The sequence below is a fragment of the Plasmodium inui genome (assembly GCF_000524495.1).
Source record: "Plasmodium inui San Antonio 1 unplaced genomic scaffold supercont1.2, whole genome shotgun sequence".
NCBI classification, from domain to species: domain Eukaryota; phylum Apicomplexa; class Aconoidasida; order Haemosporida; family Plasmodiidae; genus Plasmodium; species Plasmodium inui.
Window position 1 is genome coordinate 545456 of NW_008481836.1, and position 20955 is coordinate 566410.

The window sequence follows — 20955 nt, forward strand, 5'->3', positions numbered from 1 at the left end:
TAAATTGCACTACATTGGGTCTGTGCAGTAAAAATATTTAAATACCATTTGTTCCCCTCTTTGCTTATTTTTATTCGTTTGTTAAACAGCGACGTTATGCAGAAGCGTATTGATGCCCTTATATCTTTGAATAAAAATTTGTTTGTTAATTTGACCTATCCTGCTCCTTGGAATGTGTGTAAATGCGCTGCTTAAAGGAGACGTGTCAGTTGTTTTGAAATACTGGGTGCCGTTGCCGTTCTTTCATTCGCTCGTTTTTTCGCTTTTTCCCTTGTGTCATCTTGGTTTGTTTTATTTGGCTTCTATCCATTTCGATTTGTTTTATTTTCTTGTTTAAGCAAACCTGACCATATTGCGATGTTTCCATATTGCGATGTTTCCATATTGCGATGTTTCCATATTCTGATGTTTCCATATTGCGATATTCCCATATTGCAACATTGCCACATTGACCTTATTTCCTCCCCGCCGCATTCGAGATGAACGATTTAACCCCGTCCGCTTTGCTTTAATTCCTCTTACAGTGCAAGAACAACGTTGCGCAACGCCGTCCTTCCCCGTTGGCATAAACTGCATGCCTAGGAATGTGCATGTGTATGGTTTTCTGCATGTGCATATGTCGAAGTATAGCGCAATTCTTCTTTTTAAGCAAATGACCCCTTAATAAATGTGCTTAATGCCACAGACCAAAAATGGGAATTCATTTTTGAGTTCACACAAAATGTGGCTGATGTAGCTGAAGTGGCTACTTGGAAAAAAAAAAAAAACAAAAAAATAAAATGAGCACACCTGTACATGTATCCCTATAAATGCAAGTAAAAAACACAATTTTCTTGTAGAGTTAAAATGGCCTCAGTTTTTTTTTTTTTAACCCGCATTTTGAACATACCAGAATGGATATAGTATATGCGCTATATACTCCTTTGGCACACATAGATTATGAGGAAGTTTAAAATGAAGTTATTCCCTTAACCGCGTTATGTTCCCATGTGAGAGAACGTGCGAGCACCTCCACGCGCTGGGAAGTTTGCACAAATGTCGCGTTAAAGCGGAAACTATTTTGCCTCCCCGCATGGTTAATTTTTTTTTTCCTCTCCTGGTGAATACACCGTACACACATGTATGCACATATATACATATATATGCATACTTACGTGTGTGCGTGTATTTTTAGAGCCTTTTTGCCTTTTTTTCAAGCAAATTAATGTTTAATGCTTTTACTCTCATTATCTCAGCTTCTACATGCGAAGAATTGTTTTTTTTAATTTTTATTGGAACTACTACTTTTGGGGGGAGGGGGAAAAGAAGCGTGCCCCGCAGAGAAGACCATGACGAGTTTGTGTTTTCGCAGCTCTTATTTTGTCACCGTTAGGCTTTATTACCTTTTCGTTTCTTCACTTTTTCGCTTTACCACCGTTTCGCTTTATCACCTTCATACGGGCAAGGGCATATCTTAGCGCCCTTCCCAACATAAGCTCGCAGAAGACAAAGAAGGATTTTTGGAAAAAAGGCCAAATTGGTGACGGTCCATGTTACGTTACTTTCTTGCTGCAGCTAGTCCAAAATACGTATAACGGACGTATATATCTGATACCCCCCCTGTTGATGCTTTACCTGCATGTGATAGCACCTGTCCGTCGTTAAGTGCGGAGATATATATATATTTTTTGTGCCCCTCCGCTGATCATCAGGTTCGTGCAATTTATGTCGACTACTACGTTGGAGAGAGGTGCTTGTACGCATAGTGTCGCAGCTACTTGTATAGAAGCCTTCGCCATTATTCACCGCGCGAGATTTATTCTGCCCATTTCAATGTAACGTCGCAAATGAACAAAACGTAAGCCAGTAACATAGATATGCATGCGTGTGTGCACATATATGTTTCACGAGCAAGCACAAATTTAAGAAAAATGAATAAATTATTAACTCGAGTACGTACAGCGTTGACACGTTATTCATCATTGCGTTAGTTGCAATTCGTTCTATTTTTTATTTTTTTTCTCTTGTCTGCATCATTCAACTGTAAGGGAATAGTCGTAGGCACTTCCCCATATGAGAGTCCCCTCTCCCTTGCCATATTAGCAACGCCGCTAGAACGGAATAGACTGGATGAGAAAGTACATACATACGTATTTAGGTGAATACATTTACCTAGAAATTAAGAGTTTTTTACCAGGGCCCTGTTTCATTTGATTATCGTTTTATCACACCTTTTTTTCGCCTGTAGTTCTCTCACCCCATTTGTGGGCTGCACCTCCTTCTTTGTATTTGCCCGAAAATTCCATAGGCGTGTGTTCCCATTGAGGGGGGAGAACATTATCGGTCCTGAGATTGGCGCCCATTCGTGCACATCGTTTCGCCAAAATTTAATGCGAGGCATTTTATGCGGATGTGAATGCGCATGAGCAAGCGCAAGATCATCCATTTCTGAACTGCTCCAGTGGGCCGTATCAGATGGCATACGATGCGTATGCATTGAGGTGAAAAAGTGAGGGGAAAACACCATTCTCCTTTCTGCAGGGAATAAATTAAAGATCCCTACAAAACGGTGGAAAATAAAATTAATTAATAAATCGAAAACACTGACAAGTCCTATACGATGAGAGGTAACAGCGAAAGTAGAATGTCCAAGGAAATGACGTCGGGAATTAACCCATATGGAGAGAGGAAAAAAGAGTCTAGAAGTTTTGGAGACCTTTCCGACAATTACAATTTCCTGCAAAGTAACGATTCCATTGGTGACTCTTTCGAAGAGAGAGAAAAAAGAAAAAAAATGAGAGAAGATGAGTATAACAAAATTATGGAGAGTTCGGAAGAGAAGAGTGACTTTTTCAATGATGATAAAAATTGCTATTCCTACTCGGACAGAAGTGAAAATTCTCAGTCACAAGTGAGAAAAGCAAAGCCAGTGGGGTCGGCCTACCCCTTGCATGGAGTCACCCATAGTCCAAACACGTACAAGAGTGGCAGAAGCAACCATGTGCTTACACTAACCAGCAGAAATTTAGAGGAGAACATTTTAAGAAATTTGGAAGACGACAGCAGCTACGATGGAAAGTTTGGCAGCGACATGGATAGGGGTAAAAGTGTGAGATATAGTAGAAGGAAATCCGTTACTAGCGAAAAATCATGCGAGGAGGGTCACTTCAGGCATCAGAAAAGTAGCCTAAAAAGTGGAGGAAGTAGTCGCAGATTTGAAAAGTGCCCCAGTGGGGGGAAAGTAAAATTTGATAAAAGCGATAGCGCTGATTGGCTCCATAGGACGGAATACAAAATGGCACAAATGGGAAACACGCGAAAAACAGGTCTTTGGTTTATAGATACCATGAATGAGATGCTAGATAGGCTTTGCGATGGGAACGAAAAGGAGGGACACACAAACGATGCAGCCGTTGTTAACAGCAGCTCGAACGCTATCCATTTAAATTACCCCCCATTAGGAATAAACACCATATTGAGGTGGCCAGAATATTTAAAATTGCATAGCATAATTTCGGGCATTCATATTTTTCCCATCTATGAGGGCATACGCAGCGTGTTTATAAAATACCACAGAAAAAAAATGGAAAGGAAGAATAAAAAGGCGGGAAAAAGCGCTACCGTTTTATCGTTACCCACATTTCCGCACAAAAATGGAAGAGACAGATGTATCCCAAAGGCTTATTCAAATTTGCCAAACTTGAATGTGCCAACTGATAGCGAAGTTACGGCACATGCACAATACGCTGGCAACAGATTTCACGCGAAAAATGGTGACAGCATTCATGATGATGATTATGATGATTTTCTCTTCTCCAATTTGCCATACTTAATCCAAAAGATGAGAAACAAATATAATCAATTCTGCGAACATGTTGGAGAAACAATAGAGAATATGGACAGAGAGAATTACACATTTAAGCAATACTGTTTTGCACTTTCGAAAATGTTTACCCAAAATTTAATAAATATGATACCCTTTTCAAAGTTCCCTGGGCTGCTTAGCCATATGACAAATTCCGTCCAGAAGTGTATCCGTCATAATCAGAATGAAGAATCCATGACGGAAACGGATTTTATCAACACGTATAATTTGCAATATAGTAACAGTAAAATGGGAACTGCATATTCCCTACCGATGGAGTTGGGTACATCCATGTCAAATTTAGGTTCTACCATTCCGATGAACTGCATGGGACAGACAAAAAACCCGTTCTCCAATTCGAACGCACCGTTTGCTTGCAAGGGCGGAGGGAGTCACATCTTTACCAGGGGAAGAAGCATCAACGTAAATGAGCAACAGAAAAGGCATAGTCTCTCTCAAAATTTCCATGGCACTCAAAGGGAAAGTACAATTTTTCCAGCAGGTACACTTGAGGAAAGACGAAATTATCTAACTGGCAATTTTAACACCCTGCCAAAGTACATAAAAACATGTGCCAATAATCGCAAAAAATTGAGCAATTCTTTAAGACCCGCCGATTTAATAAAAATGGCAAGTGTCAAAAATAATGCACTTATAAACCTGGCCACATTAAGGAAGTGTAAATCGTCGTCCGCCACATCAACAAGGCAAGAAGTAGTACCAACAAGAGAAGAACTAGTGCCAACGAGCCAAGAAATAGTACCAACAAGAGAAGAAGTAGTGCCAACAAGCGAAGTAGTACCAACAACAGAAGTAGTGCCAAAGGTTAACACAGAAGCGGGGGTTGAGGAGGAGGCTGATGCGGCAGATAAGCACTTAGATAACTCGCAAAAGAACTCGTCCGATGAGCTAGGCGAGTCCTTTAATGCAACCGCCAGTGAAAATTACTGCACGGCGAAATCGATGCCCCTTAACTAGGTTCACCAACTTGGCAAAGATGATGATGCGAAAGGAGTTTCGGGGGGAGACCAGGCCAGATCGGTAAGATCAACTACGATTCTAGATGTATAGGACCGAAAGCGGGCAGTGCTGGATTGGATGTGACCCGTCTACATAACCCATATCACATCACCACCTATGTGCGCATGCACTGTAAAAGCACTCCCCTCTTGGCATCACACGGGAGCGCCCTCCGAACGTTTCACCATTCGCATTTTTTTCTTTTTTTTTCGTACGAATTGGTGAGGCTGCTCACAAATGCAACTCGTTTCTCCCATAAAGCAAAGAGATCATTTATCCCAACGTTCGTGTAAACCTATGCGTTTTTTCTTTTTTTTTTTTCTTTTTGCGGACCTGCTTACACACGACGCCTCGATGTATGTTCCCCTTTGCGAAAAAAATACCCCGTTTGTGCGCGGCACCCCAACCTTCCCCAATTACCACATTTGCACAAAACTTTACACTCGCATTTGAAAACCCTAACTTTAATTAACCCATTTTTTGAACCGCTGCATGTAACTATATCCCCGTCGCACTTCGCCTTGCGAGCAACGTCGGAGAGGAAATACGCCTGAAATTTCAGCATGAACTCATTCCGCATCAACTCATTCAGCAGTGTTTTCTTTATATCCAAGGGGAGGGCGGAACGTTGACTGTCTATCCCTTCTGACGCCACGAAGCCGTTTTTAATAAAAACGGTACGAAGTCCTTTCTCATAAAAAAACACCATTTTGCGTCTTCCCGAAATGTTCACATGCTACACCACTGAGCCATATTTTTCACTTTCTCCAGAAACTGCGTCGATGGGAAGGGTCTCCTAGCAAATATGACCCATGCATATGCACACAACGTACATTTCTACACGGAATGTTGCGCAAAAGGAAGTGAAGAGTTTGTTTAACTCCATTTGGGGGGGAGGAATGTAACACCCGTCTGTTTGAAGCAATTCTCCGCTTTTAAAATTATACATTTGACCCTTTTCCTGGCAGAGACGCTCAACGATCAGGTGGCGCAGAAAACAGAAATGTGAACGTGTGGAAGTGGGTATATAAATGCCATACGCTATGCATAATGTAGCCCTTCCATTTGTGCGAAAGAAGTACATCAGCATTTTCTTCGGTTTGTTTTTCTTTCACGCATGTTCCGCTGTTTTAATTATGTTAACCAGGAAAATGGCGAAATTGGGTATTTTCCCTTTTACTTTAATCATAATAACATCCCGTGGGGAACATCCATTTATTCCTTTCCTCATGGAGTTGAAATGAGTGCTGTTTTTATATACGCGATAAGAAACACAATGCGCCTTTTTTTTTTTTTGTGCTACGTGAGTTATTGCATTGACCTGCTTTTACAAGGACGTCTAGTGGGGAAGTATTCTTCATGAATATACAAATGGAACATGAAGTTGCGCATAGCCAAATAAATGGCTGTTCATTCTATTTGTAAAGGTGAAGCTACAAAATGTTAATATACCCATTCGCATATGAAAGCACAGTGCATTATATATACATATATATATTATATATACATATATGTATGCCTACTTGTACGTACATTGTGCCACATCAAGCGCATACTTCGGCACTTGTATGTTTTATATCATATGGTATATCTGCGACCCCTCCCCATATTTTTTGCATCTCACAGCGTGTTTGTTTATACGCTGAAAGAAATAATTCCCGCTTCGGCTGCCCTTTTTGCAACTCGCACTTTTGCGTAACAAGTTCGGTTGGGCCCGTTTTCCCCAATTTTAAAGCGTTTCAAATTTGCATACGTACGTATAATATTGTATATATATAATAATACATATGGCCGCCTTTGTTGCAGTTCAGCTTCGCTCGTCAGAGAAAGAATGGTGCTTATGTCGTGTTTGCATTGCGCCATTTGCCTGATGACCTGCAGGACTTGTGCCATGCCATTCCCCTTTATATAAAAAATTAAAGTTTTTTCCCACCCGTTCATCAGTTCACTTGTCATCGTGCCTTCTCCTACGCGACTGTATGTACATATATATATGTTTCCATTTTTTTTTTTCTTTTTTTTTTTTGATTAGTTGTGGAACCATGTTTTAACGAACTCTTCAAATAAATTCCCGTTGCGCCCCCCATTTTTTCTCATATTTTTTTTGTGATGTAGATGTACGTGAAAGATAGCTTGGGGATTTTTTTTTTTCGTTTTTCCACCTTTTACGGTAGTCTGTGAGGTCAGACTAGAGACTAGTTTTTTCCGCCGCGTTCCTCTGAACCTTTCGTGTCTCCGAGGACGTCTTGGGTCCACCATCGCGTCTTATCAGCGTTGCGTTGCTCGCCATCAGTGAAGCTACCTGACAACGGTGAAGCTATCTCGCAACGGTGAAGCTATCTCGCAACGGTGAAGCTATCTCGCAACGGTGAAGCTATCTCGCAACGGTGAAGCTACCTCGCAACGGTTGAAGCCACCTCAAAAAGGTGAAGCCCCCTCCCAGAAACGTGGCATATTATGAGCCGCGTAGGCAGGCCAGAGGAATGAACTCTCCTGACAGGAAGAAACGGGAAAAATGACAACTATGATCAAACTGCATTATGACGAGAACAATGACGAAGAAGAGAATATGATCATTCGGTGCGCCGACTACGAGACGTTCAAATCCTATGTACTAAAAAAATACGACAAAATATACGAAATTGTCAACTACGAAAATGAAAACATAAACTATTATAGCGTCAAATGGATTAACTTCATAAACAGGAGAGTACCAATTTTGCTGCAAAATAAAAGCGGACCATGTCCTCTTCTGTGCATTGCGAACATTCTGCTCCTACGTAACCAGTTACAGATTGACAAGAAAATTAAAAAAATATCCCAAAGCTTCCTCGAAAGTAAAATTATGCACATACTGTTAGAATCCAATAAGAAGAATGTCACCGATAACACCGCGTCGTGTAATTATAGGAAAAATATAATCGAGTGTGTTGATATATTACCCCAGTTAAAATACGGACTAGACGTTAATTGTAAATTTACTAATATTCATTCATTTGAGTACACCAAAGGGTTGTGCATTTTTGACATGCTCAACATCCCATTATATCATGGTTGGGTTATTTCGTCGGACGATGTGATGTTTTACTCCTACTTAAAGGATTATTCCTACAATGTGATAATAAATAAAATTGTGAGATATAATGAATACTACGAGAGGAAGAAGAAAAAAAACGCAGACGAATCGTCCAATGAGAAAACCAGCAGTCTGTACCAGTTGCTGGATGTGAAGGAGGAAAAAAGGGACGACTGCGATTTGGGAAAACCCTGCGAGAGCGATGCGCTCATGGATGGCCCGACAAATAACCCAGGAGAAGCCTCCAACAGTGATCAGAAAGGTGTCCCCAACGATGACACCGTCAACTTAGCCAAAGGAACAAGCAAAAGTACAGAAAAGATTGATAAAAAAAAGAGTATAAATGGTATACCCATCTTTCCAGATGACCTTGATCAAATTTCAGAAGAAAATTTCAAAGCAACATTATATCAAGACAGCTCCTCTTTGCACATTAGTACTGTCTCTACATTCGATGCAGACACAACAAAAAAAAAGAACACAATTTTTGGCAAAAAAAGCACAAGTGGAGGTGCGTGTAGCAGTAAGAGGAGAACTCACAGCAACGTGATTAACTTGAAGCAACCATCCTCTATAGATTTGGAAAAAGGTACAAATAAGTACCGCACCGAAACGGGGCCCAAGTCGGATGAATTTTTTGTCAAACAAGGTAAAACGCCAAGCAATTTGGCCTCCTCTGCAAAAAAAAACAACGCCAATAGGAACGCCACTGTTGGCGCTAATGTAAATATCAGTACCATTGCCAGTGTTGTTAGCCCCATCAGCAGTGATAACAGCAACAGTGATAACAGCAGCAGTGATGAAAGCAGCGGCGATGTGAACATGGTAACAACGCCCAAATTTCCGGAGGACCCCCTGCCGACCACCTCCACCAGTCTAATTCCAATTGAATACTTTTCTGAGGGGAATATCCAGGGTAGATCGAAGAAATCCGCCTTGGACGAAAAAGCTATCAGAAATAATGAACTGTTTATGGAATCCAACAAAATAGCTAGCTTAACTAGCGAAACGGCAAATGCAGACATAGCAGATAATTGCACAGAAAATAGTGAAAATTTTATTATGAAAAATTACAACACAGATATAGATTTAACTCCATACGAAATTCACGAAGCGATAATTATTTCCGAATTTCTGGAAACGTACAAAACTCAGTTGACATTAGTTGGGTTGAAATTATTGCGAGAAAATTTGAACCCAAATCAACTTGTAGCCTTTTTCAGGAATAACCATTTTAACACTCTTTTCAAATATGAAAATAAATTGTTCCTGCTAGCTGCAGACATTTCCTTTCTACATTTGAGTTGTACATGGGAATTATTTGACAACGTAGATAATGACACCTCCTACTATGATAACAATTTTAGGTGCCTATCGAATCAGAAAAATTTGGAAAAAAATTTAAACCGTTCCATCATTTATTTGAGGAATTATGATAGGACTAGTGCCAAAAATAACACGCATTGTGTCAAGTCCAATACGTCCCTTTCCAATAGTAAGAAGAAGAAGAAAAAGTGTACCTTTATGTAGCTTCGGTGCGCTTGCGCGTGTGTTAGGTGCCTATGTGGGCGGGCACTCACCCTTTAGAAGTGCGCATATATGTGCATGTATACATGCCCGCACATGTGTGCAGGCCGTAGGCCCCATATATGACTTATTTGCGCATTTTTACGTATATGTGATTATCCCCCATTTTGGCTTTCTCGTTTTTTTTTTTCTCTTTTTTTCAAAGTGCCAGAGCGAATTTTCGTCTCTTTTCCTATATCCACACCCCTCTAGACATGTGTACCCACATGTGTCCCCATTTTAAATATGAATGATACCTAAATGTGTTGCGCATGCATTTACGTCTCCCCTAATTAAAATTTCCACTTTAACTGAATAAGTAGTGATTTATATATTTATGTGTATGTCTTTCTTTCGATGCATATGCATGTGAACGGCTGCGTACAAGTAGGCACATGCATATAGATATGCGGTTTAATTAAAATTTTTCGTCTACCTTTTTTTTCTCCTTTTTTACCTCTTTGCATTTAGCTATCTTTTGACATAATTGGGAGAAAGGTACTTCATTTTTAATGCTTTTTTTTTTTTTTTTTAAACGTGTGTGTGTTTAGGCATATATGCATTTTTAAGTGCACGCATTTTTAAGTACATGCATTTTTAAGTGCACGCATTTTTAAGTACATGCATTTTTAAGTACACGCATTTTTAAGTACAAGCATTTTTAAGATATCCTTTCGAGCAACCCCTTCAACAGAAGAGTCTTCTCCCTTAGGCAGTTTTCATTGCAGAGGAACACATTTGTATACCTCAAAATAAAGTTGTAAAACGTTAGCAACAATGTTCTTTCCTTTTTGTCGACAAAGAGGAGGACATAGTTTTCTTTTCCACCGTTGGTGAGGCTGTACAATATGTCTATGAGCACCACACACTCGGCACAGTTTAGCAATTCTACCGCATCTTCCCTTTCTTGTACATTAGCCAATTCGCCGTTCGAAGGTGACTGGGCAGTTAGTTTTGTTTCCCCATCAGCATTGGGGGAAAGCCCTGCGCAGGCGCCATACTGCAACTTCATTTTTATGCCCTCCTCATTATCCACATTTTCAAATAAGGACAGGAAGTTATTTTTAAACAGGGAGTCGAGTATATCTACGTAAATGTCCCTATCGAGGTTGAACTCGAATATGCCTTCATCCAAAAAAGCAGTTTTGAGAATATCGATTTGTTTTTTGAAGTTGCTTTTTATTTCATTTGAATTCCAAAGAAGCTCGAAGTTTATCTTATTTTTAATTTTGTTTTTCCCGATGCTTCGTCCGCTGGACATGGTGAGCAGGGGCGGTTTCGTTTCTTCCACGTCGCTCAGCGCGGTGCTATCGCTCAGCGTGAGGCTGCTGTCCGTGTCGTGGTGGCTATCCGCGTGGTTATCTATGTGGCTATGCATACGTCTATCCATCTGGCTATCCCTTTCGATGTCCCTGTCCCTATGCCGCACATTGTTGTGTTCCCCCTCAGACGCCGCCTCCACGCTAGTGCTTTTTCGCCCCGGCGCAGTCCCCCCATCATCCACCTCTCGATGGGTTCTCCCTTGAGCGAAATGCCGTAGGTATTTCCTCTCCTCACAAGGAGAATTCCACCCCCCAGATGCACACCCCGTACTTGGCTCCTCCGCGGTGGAACCCCCCTTGAGGCACTTAACACCATTGCTATTATTTTCCAAGGGGATCACTTCTTCAGTGTGCTCTCTTGATATAAGTTGAATAGTTAACAACCTTGGCTTTAGTTTGTATCTATCTAGAAGGGTAGAAGTGTACTCAGCTTGTCTCCTCGCCCGTCTTTTAGCATCATTTTGTGTTATCACATTTTGTAGTAGGTGAATCGATTTCTCAATGTTGAGAGTGGAGCAGCAGTTCATATCCTTTGCACACTCTTTGGAAGATTTAAAGTCCTTAAGGGATGATTTATAAATTTTTAGCCTATATCTTGCCATCCCCCTTAAGTAGTATGCCTTTAAAAGAACATACTTAATATTCAACGCGAGGGAATTTTTACCTATGCAGTAGGTAGTACAATTTTTATGCTCAGGCAAAAAATAATTGTAAAATAAAATTATGGAAGAACAATCATTGATGCTTTCAAAATAGGAAGACAGCCTCTGATACACTAATGATCTGTTTACGAGAACTTTAGTCCTAAGAATGCTTAACTGTTCAATATTTTTGTTCAGAAAAATTTGCCTCTTTTGGGAGAGTACATCTAGGTATAAGTCATTATCTAAATTTTGATCGATCTGTAAAAATATATTATTGTTGCTTAGTTCGAAGTCAATGTAGTTAATTAGGTCATTGTAATTTTCTAGGCATTTATTGTACCTTTTGTTTTGGTAGTTTATTTTTCCTTCTTCGTTTTTGGACAGATACATGTCGTGCACTTTGGATCGGAGATTCACTAACCGGTCTTCTTCGTTTCGTGTGTTGAGGACACAATTGGTACTTCCAGTTATCTCACCTTCTGTTTGCACTTTGCCGCCCCTACTGTTACAGATGTTGGTGTTTTTTCTTCTTTCCGTCTTAGCAGTAGGGGCTAATTCGTGCATTTTACTCTCTCTATGAAGTGCCCCCTCAGAATGTCTTCCCCTTTCCGTTTCCTCCGGTGCTGCCCCACTGCCGCCTCCACGATGGACAGCTGACCCCTCTTCGTTATTATCAAAATCGTCTATCTTTAGTTTGTCCCACGCATTGTAGTAGCTCTCCAGCGAGTTTTGGTCTCTCTTTAGGGCATCATTATTTCTTCTCCACTTTGTTCCCCCGTGAATGTTGTCACCCTGGGGTTTTACAGTCTGTTGAGCTTTCCCATGGGGTTGCCCTCCTTGTCCATCTTCTCCCTTCTTCCTCTCCGGTTTAGCGGCAATCCCGTTGCTTCCCGTGGCAGAGCCATTTCTTACTGAGGAAGGTTTCTCCTTCCCACTACTCCTTCCTACCTCTTTGCTAACTTCGCTTTGCCAGGCGTACAGGTCCTCAAAGTATTCCTTTATCTCTTCCGAGTTGTGCTTCAGCTGCTTGGCAATTTCGACGTGAGACTGAGCCATTTTGCGCTCAAGTTTGTCCTCGCGTTAAGCAAGTCGGCAGGTTAGCAGGTTAGCGGGTTAGTGGCAAAGTGGATAGGCAGATGGGAGAATATAGGAGCTTGTTTTCCCTGTTTAATGCTTCTTTTCCCTATACTGCCAAAATTTTCACTTTCTACACAAAACCGTGCACACGCGTGTTCCTTCTTCAAATTTGCACACGCACAGTCTAAAGTGCATCTACGGGGATCTCCCCCCCCTCAATCGTAGGCAGGAAATAAATTAGGAAGACTTTTTTTTTTGCCTTTGTTAACCGGGTGTTATATTGTGGTACATCATCTTGTGCTATTTTGTGGACCCCCTAAGGTTGGTAAAACAGAGAAACACAAAAGAGAGCAAAACATTTCTCCGCTGCCATTTGGAAGATTTAGATGGCAACCCAGGTGCCGGTGCTTCTAGCGCGCCCCATCGTTGGGTCACCTCGTGGGGTTCTTTTTAGTTGGACGTGCTCCGGGGGCATTTCAGCCCTATTTTGAAGATTCCACACGGGGAAGCGGACAAAGGGTAACGGTGCGCTAGCGATACACTTCTTCCTTCACTGTGTGAAAATAAGTATGTTTGTATCCAATTCTTCCAATTTTGTGTGCAATTTTCGCGCCTTTTTAGGTGGGCTCCTTCTCATACTCCACCAATGCCAATCATTGTGCCCCAAATTTTTACGCACGGCGTGTGTGCACCTTTCAGTGTGCTAAAAAAGTCGTTTTATTATCTTAACCGGACAGAGGGCGCCATTCCCGCGTGTGAGAAATTTCTTATAAGGTATTAAGCAGTCACTAATATAGTGTGTTTTTGTTAAAACAGAGATTTTGTTTTATATACATGTATATACTCTATATACACACAAACAACACGTATATATATACAATACATGTAGGATTCATAAAACAGTGGTGGAGAGGAGAAACATATAAATAATTTTGTTGGGGTTACTAAAGAGTGATGCTTTTATACACAGATTTTTGCATAATTTCAAATATTAAACAAAATATATATAGGAAACATATCTAAAGATACAAACAAAACTTATTCAAAAATGTAGTAAACATATTAAAAAATCTATGTAAACATATTCAAAAATACATGTAAATATATTCAAGAATACATGTAGACATTTTTGAAATGTATAATAAGATATTTAAAAATGATTATATACAGATTCTAAATTCAAACCGTACAATCAAACACACCCCGTTTTGTAAGAAAAAAGGAAGAAAATTCACAGCAAAATAAAAAAAAGTGTACTGGATTGCGTTGAAATACGGCAAATTGTTGAGGGACAATACGAATACCCTACATTTTGAAAGGGACAGGCTACGAAACAGGCGAGATAATACAAAAAAGACCAGATAATACAGAACAAACGGGGTGTTACAAAACAGGCGTGCCACTACAAAAGGAGCATACTGCGCAATGGACACACAACAATCTGGGCGCGCCGCAAAATAGACGCACGACATCATAGGGGCGCCTTGCAAAGCAGGGAGCTGCGAAACGGCTGCTTTGCTAAGTGGAGGCGCTGCAAAACAGCGGTGTTGCGAAAAAGACGAGGGGAGTGGGGGGATGCGAAACTTGAACGTTGCAAAATGCGAGTCTACAAAAAATGGAAACAACTCCGCCAAAGTCTCAGTTCTTCTCATAGTGCTTCTTCATGGGGCCCCAAAAAGGCTCAGGGTTCAGCAGGGTGAACAATTTCACATGATCAGTATTCTCTTTATTACTGACAGAAATATCGATATTGTCAATGGTCGAATTTTTTTTAAAAAATTCATACGACAATAATTTCTCCCTCAACTTATGATCCTTTATGGTATTTATGGAATATACTTTTTTGGGCCTCCCTTCCGTGGCTTGGTTGTTCTTACTGCTGAGTGGGTTCAATTCCTCCGTCTTCGTTTCCACACCATTGGAATTCCTCTTTTTGGAATTTACTTTATAAATAATGGCACGAAAAATGTCCATAAACACATTGTTAGGAGCATTTGTCTTCACACTATCTGGATCCTTGTGAAAATACGAAACTTCATAATTCAAATTTAGTAGTGCATTCACGAACAGCTTTCTAGAGATGGAGCACAGTCTAAAATTTCTAAATAGGTCTGGCAAATTATAATACAATGGAATATTTATTTCCTGCTTTAGACATCGAAAATTTATTAAGATTCTATCCCTCGATGTGATGGTGTTTAAATTATAGTCTTGTAAGTTTTCCAGTAACGAGATACACGTGTGGATAAATTCAACATTGTGCAACTTTCCGATATAGATGGGGCCACCTATCAGTATTTCTCCTCCGCACTCTACACACTTGTTGGAAATGGTCAATTTTCCGCTTCTGTATTTATTCCCTATGGCGGGATTGCTCTGCGTTTGTCGGCCCTTTGGAGATGGCCCTGCTGTCGCGTCAGCCGTTGCGTTACGGGGCGTGCTGCCAGCCACATCTCCCGCATTTTGTGTGTGCGCGCTATGCATAGTATTTTCCATATTGCCCCCCTCCTCGCCATTGGTTAGTCGTTCAAAATTATCTTCATTCTCTAGCAAGTTATCATATGGTACCTTATCAGCCGTATTATTCTCTTCCTCCACATTCTCCGCCGTATCCCCATCAGTCGCGTCGTCCGCGAAGTCTCTACCTGTGACTTTTTCCTTTTCATGAGCATGCTTATTAGAATCATACATATGGTCTAACTGTGCATCTGGAATATCTTCTGCGCCGTGCACATCCTCCTTTTCCCTCTTCTCTTCTTCCTTTTTCTCCTCCCCGGTGTTTAAAAATGCCCCATCCTTATGCTTCTTCTGTTTCCACCTCTTGTAGTGCTTCTTATTATCTGCTACTGACATATTCCTATCCTTTTTCAATGCCAAGGGGTTGATATAAAAGCTGGAACAATTGTTGCACTGATAAACCATCCCACTATCGGTGCAGAGGTCCTTTGTCTGTAACGCATCATCCAAGACTTGTACTAATATGCGAATGTAAAAGTCAATGTTAAGAGACGAAAATGGAATAACGCACTTCTTATACTTGGAGGCAATCGTTTTTATTTTGTAAAACAGCACTCTTATGCTATACTCCTTATTGTAATGGACTCTCTTGCTAAATATCATGCTGTTATATTTGTAAAAAGAAACGTCCGGGAATTTTCCATTCAATACTCTCATGTCTGTATTTGTTATTAATATGAAGAAATTGCTTCTTCCATATTTTAGGCAGCTTTCCAGGTACTCTATGGACGATCCGTATGGGTCTATGTCGATTATATCGAACATGTACTTTTCGGTCAGTTTGCACCTTTGGATAATTTCATCCATCATGCTTTCTCTGAGGGGGATTTTCTCAGCTCCGTTTTGCGTGGCCCCGAACGGGTTTGTCTCTCTGTGGTTTGTTCCTCCGTTTGCTACACCGTTTGCTCCTCCGTTTGCCACACCGTTTGCTCCTCCGTTTGCCACACCGTTTGATCCTCCGTTTGCTACACCGTTTGATCCTCCGTTTGCTACACCGTTCGCTGCCCCCTTCAAGGGTTTACTCTCCGCTTCTGCTTTGCTTGACCTTTCGGCGTACACCGTTTCGTTCTGCTCCTCGTCCAGCATATCAATTTTGGTGAAGTCCTCCACATTGCTCGAGAAGCCAGTGGAGTCACTATCCTCTAAATTATGGTGATCCTCAATAGGTTTATTTTTCGTGGCTATGTTACACCTACAGTTGTTACCATTTTTAATACCATTATTATGATGCGAGGGGTTATCAATACTGATGCCTTCCTTAACCTCGTTGTTTCCTCTGCCTCTATTGTAATTCGTTATATATTTTAAAAATTTCAAAGCTTCCTTAAAGTAGTCGTTATAATCCGTGATGTTGTTGATGTAGGTAAAACCAACGTCTAATTTTTTCGTGTTTCTCTTCTTCGAATAAATGTTGTCCACATTAAGGATGTTCATAACGCTATTTGCATCATTACATAGAATTGTATACTTCTCCTTATTAATCTGATTTCTTTTAAAGTTTCTCCTTATCTGTTTACATGCATATTTGTCAATATCATTTGCAATGATGTGATTTATAGTTTCTCGTAATTCCTTCACATACCTTATGCTTCTTATTCCGCTTGCACTTAACAACTCCACGACGTTAAATCCTCTGAACTGTATTTTTCCGTTGTCCTTATTTTTATTTTTTAAATATATTTCTAACGCTTTTATCAGAATAATGCTCATGTCACGATTAAACACCTGGGCCTTGTTGTAAAAAATGTGGTTACTCTTTTTCTTTATTTTCACACTTCCTTCAAATATGTATTTGCTATTTTCATTGTAAAACGGGGTTACTCCCCCGCCTCCTCCTTCTTGTACTCCTCCTCCTCCTCCCTTTCTCTTTCCGTTATTTCCAATGTCGTTTCTTTTATTTGGTCTATTATATTTATTGTGAAAATGGTTCTTATTCTCTTCAACGAACTTTCTTTTACGCCTATCATTATTGTTGACTTCATTCTTTGTTCCTATCATTTTTTCTTTTTTTTTTTTTTAATGAAGCTTTATGGTAGAGGTGCAATTCAGGTGTGCGTGCTCGACGTACAGACTATGGAATTGAGGACACAAATGCGTTCAATCCGATGCAAAATCACAAGTGCAGATGGCGTGCAAGTGTGCATACGTACTGAACAAACGTTCTGTGAGTTCTATGGTATGTGCTTGCTAGGCGTATTGCGTTGGGCGTAAACACGTACAAAGGGAGAAATATGTGCGTACGTAACATACAGACGTTGTAACAATGTGCTATACAAATGTGTATTGCGAATACGTGCTGTGGGTTTGCTTATCAGTACGTGCTAAGCAAAGGGAGGTACAGTGCATACTGCGCGTGGGTACTACACCAGGGCTCATTATAAACGGGTTTGCAGCTAACACGTGGGATGCGTACGCGATGTGTGTCTGGCGTGTATGTGATGTGTATTCGATGCGTGATGTGATGAGTACGTGGTGAATAGAGGCTTCCTATGCGGACAAGAAATTCATGCTGAACTCATAGACTGCTTTAAGTATTGTACACATACGCGGCCGGACGTACTGTACACATGGAGGACTCATAGAGACTACAAATTTGCATTCTAAATAAGTGCAAAAGAAAGAAAAAAAAATGTATGTGCTATATGGATGTATGAACAAATACGTAGATTAATGTACTTTTTGTGAAGGCATTTCGTTCTCATAATTTCTACTACACCTTTGCTTTCAATAAAAAAAAAAAAAATGTAAAATAAAATGCGTATTGCGATAACATCATCATATAAACAGTTCACTCATTTTTTATTTTCTTTAGTGGAGGTGCAGCGTACATATACGAAATGTACATGTAATATTATAGTAAAAGGTATGGATGCGTTATGTTCCGTTCGTCATGCTTACTCTACTACTTTTTATTTTTTACTTGGGAAAAAACAAAAAGTAGCGTTTTCCTCTTTGCATTGTTAAACGCGAACATTTTCAAAAAGTTTTGGCAAAGCGAAATGAAACATGAAATGTAAAAGTTGCATACGTACATATATATGTATACAGTTTCTTTATGTATACAAAATTTTGCTAATGTATATATCACTAAATGAAGAGAAAAGGGAAAAAACAAAAAGGGGCTGTTTTATGTAAGAGTTTGCGGGTTTTCAACTTGGATGTTATTTTGTTTTGGCCTTTTCTTAAGATATATCTGCGTTTTGGAGATTCTTATGTGATTTTTTTTTTTGTTAATTCTCCTTTCAGTTTTTGCGATTTGATTTTTGTTTGTTTACAGCAGAACTTACTCCGCGTCAGATGTAATATTTTGGAAAAACAAAAAAGCGTTTTCGGCTTTTGTGTTTATATAGGGGATTCTTTTTATTGACGTTTTGATGTTTAATATAACATGGTAATTTTCTTTTCTACAATGTTGACGTTCCCTTTTTTGGGGATTTTTATAAAAATATTTTTTTTATTTTACATGAAGATAAAGAGTGCTTGTTGCTGATTGTTGTGGTTAGTTTTGCTTTTAATGATAGCCATTGCATAATACCTACAACGTATACAATTTTATTACGTGGTTCATATTATGATATATGATGGTATATATTTTTGCGCTTGTTTTTTATATTTGTTTACTTCCTTTTTTTTCATTATATATAAAGTGAAAGAGAGAAAAGCTTTTTTTTTTTTTTTTTTGCATTCTCGTGGCAGGCTCGTATTTTATTTGGTATCCTTATATATGCGCATCGTTTTATGTGCCATTTCGTGCGAACAAAAAAAAAAGCAATGGATTCAGAAAACGCTTTGTGTACAGTTAATTATTTTTATACGAAGAGAGGACTCGAAAATTGCGCATACTGATTTGTTATCCCTTTCTTATAATCCGAAAAATTCGCCTTTTAAAGGGTAAATAAAAAAAAATGCATACAATTCCTCATCTTAAAACGCTTTATTATATTCTTGGCGCCTTAAATTTCTTTTATATGTGAAAAAGGAAACAGGTGCAAAAACCAATGTTACATTCGGGGGACATATTCCCAATAAGCAGAAATAAAGCAGCGTTCAAGGGATAACATTAGAGGCTTATTATATGCGTTATACCCGTATGATAAAAATACAAGAAAAAAAAAACGGTGCGCATTCGGCATCGCACTATATTACGGAAATGGCATATACCACAACGCCTTCACGATCTTTTAATAAGTATCGTGTTATGCGTGTATTATTTATATATTGCCTACGCAGTATTTTATTGTATATGTGACACCATCCCATTTAAGTGGAAAATGGGCGACGCCCCACCATGTGGTCACGGAAAATTGCAATTTTTTCCCCTCTTTAAAGTTATTCTCTCATTTAAAAAAAAAATACATACGTGCGGAACGAATTAACGCAGCAAATTTAAATTGCAGAAGTTAACTGTTGTATTTTTACGCTTTAAAAAAAAAATTAGCGCACGCATCTATGCCGCGAACGTTACGCACAAATGGGGGCAAACTTTTGACCTCCACCAGCATTGTGTTTTTGCCCCTGCGCACGTAAGCATACATTCGTGCAGATACGTATAACATTTTTTAAACTTAAACAGGAGTTATTATGTAGAACTTGCAGAATTGGCTAAGCAGCGCATAATAGAAAGGGGCAAAAAAAAAACAATATAGTGCAACAGTCCCTGGCAACTTTTATAACGATTTCCTTAAGCTTGACAGACAACCCTTAGCAAAAAAATTGCACACTGATTGTCAAAACTCGTGTTAGTCTGTTTGCGCAAAACTGCTCCATTATGATCGTGCAAAATGTTCCATTATGATAGTGCAAAATGTTCCATTATGATCGCGCAAAATTCTCTATTATGATCGCGCAACCTGCTCATATGACCCATTCGTTGTTCTGTGATAAGAAAGTATACATGCCTCCACATTATCAAGATCTCCCGTACTACATTTTAGAAGTAATGAAATAACCCCCTGCCCAGAGCGTGCTACAAACGACTTTTCACTTTGCTGATAAATCAAATGGGGAAGGAAAAACGGAAGGGATGTAGAAAAAGCGTACTGCTGAAAAGGCATGTATGCCTTCTTTCTTGTCCCCACATTTAACTGCATCCTTCTTTTTGCTCCCTCCCTTTTTTGTTTTTTTTTTTTCCACCGCATGATTATGCCATTTTTTTGAACCAAGGTAATCCCCAAGCTAAGTTGTCCACCTGGATAATTACACCGCGGCACGTCACAATTAATTCCCGCGTGTTTACCTCACGCGCATGTAACGAAGAATGTGCGAACAGTTGCTATACACACATGCACATGCGGTCGTATGAATATGTATGCACAGATATATATGCATATGCGTACTGCCACGGAGCACCGAGTTTAACTTTGCCGCACAAATATAATAGCCATGCGTCAAATTGGTGTGCTGTACGTCCCTTTGCAAATGGAAGTCCTTACATTATGCGCGCATAAGTTCTCCTTTTTCGACAAGCAAGGAATTGTAAAAAAACAAACAAACAAACAAACAAACAGTGATGTGATTTCCCTTTGAAAAAAAATAACCCCCAAAGCACTTGAAGTACGCAAGACAAAGAAATTTCCCTGTATTATTTGATGCAAGCCCTCCAGCACAAACATGTGAGTGTATACATATACGTAATTGAAAGATATGCCTACGTACATGTAAACACACATGTGCGTTATTCCATTTAGGAATCGAGGCCAAAGGAACACAAGGGCAGAAGAGAGCAAAAATGTAAAACCAGTTTTTTGTTGTTCTAGTGAGCAAATGACAAAGGCTTCCAATAATGCCCTGGAAAAAAAAAAGGATACACGTGCATATAATATATATATATATCTTCCCGTGTATGTGCAAACGCTCTGTAGCGAAAGTAGTCCCATTTGTGAAAAAAAA

General features: G+C 39.7%; 5 protein-coding genes across 5 annotated transcripts in view; 3 read left to right on the plus strand and 2 right to left on the minus strand.

Annotated features, from left to right (window-relative positions):
- The window catches only part of C922_00566 (hypothetical protein), a gene marked incomplete at both ends in the record, with an annotated part of 2162 nt that extends 2049 nt beyond the window's left edge, over positions 1–113 (plus strand). Inside the window, one exon of the mRNA XM_008816182.1 lies at positions 90–113. Coding sequence (XP_008814404.1) covers positions 90–113 — 24 coding nt within the window. The remainder of the gene's footprint in view (positions 1–89) is intronic.
- A 2486-nt stretch (positions 114–2599) lies between these two features.
- Positions 2600–4822, plus strand: C922_00567 (hypothetical protein; the record flags this gene model as incomplete). The annotated part of the gene is made up of 1 exon (XM_008816183.1): positions 2600–4822. The coding sequence occupies one exon, from the start codon at positions 2600–2602 to the stop codon at positions 4820–4822; it is 2223 nt and encodes a 740-aa protein (XP_008814405.1).
- Positions 4823–7379: 2557 nt separating this feature from the next.
- On the plus strand, positions 7380–9470 carry C922_00568 (hypothetical protein; the record flags this gene model as incomplete). Its single annotated transcript, XM_008816184.1, has 1 exon — positions 7380–9470. The coding sequence occupies one exon, from the start codon at positions 7380–7382 to the stop codon at positions 9468–9470; it is 2091 nt and encodes a 696-aa protein (XP_008814406.1).
- A 697-nt stretch (positions 9471–10167) lies between these two features.
- Positions 10168–12528, minus strand: C922_00569 (hypothetical protein; the record flags this gene model as incomplete). Its single annotated transcript, XM_008816185.1, has 1 exon — positions 10168–12528. One exon carries the CDS (start codon positions 12526–12528, stop codon positions 10168–10170), a length of 2361 nt encoding a protein of 786 aa, XP_008814407.1.
- A 1659-nt stretch (positions 12529–14187) lies between these two features.
- Positions 14188–17064, minus strand: C922_00570 (tRNA (guanine26-N2/guanine27-N2)-dimethyltransferase; the record flags this gene model as incomplete). The annotated part of the gene is made up of 1 exon (XM_008816186.1): positions 14188–17064. The coding sequence occupies one exon, from the start codon at positions 17062–17064 to the stop codon at positions 14188–14190; it is 2877 nt and encodes a 958-aa protein (XP_008814408.1).
- Between the last annotated feature and the right edge of the window lie 3891 nt (positions 17065–20955).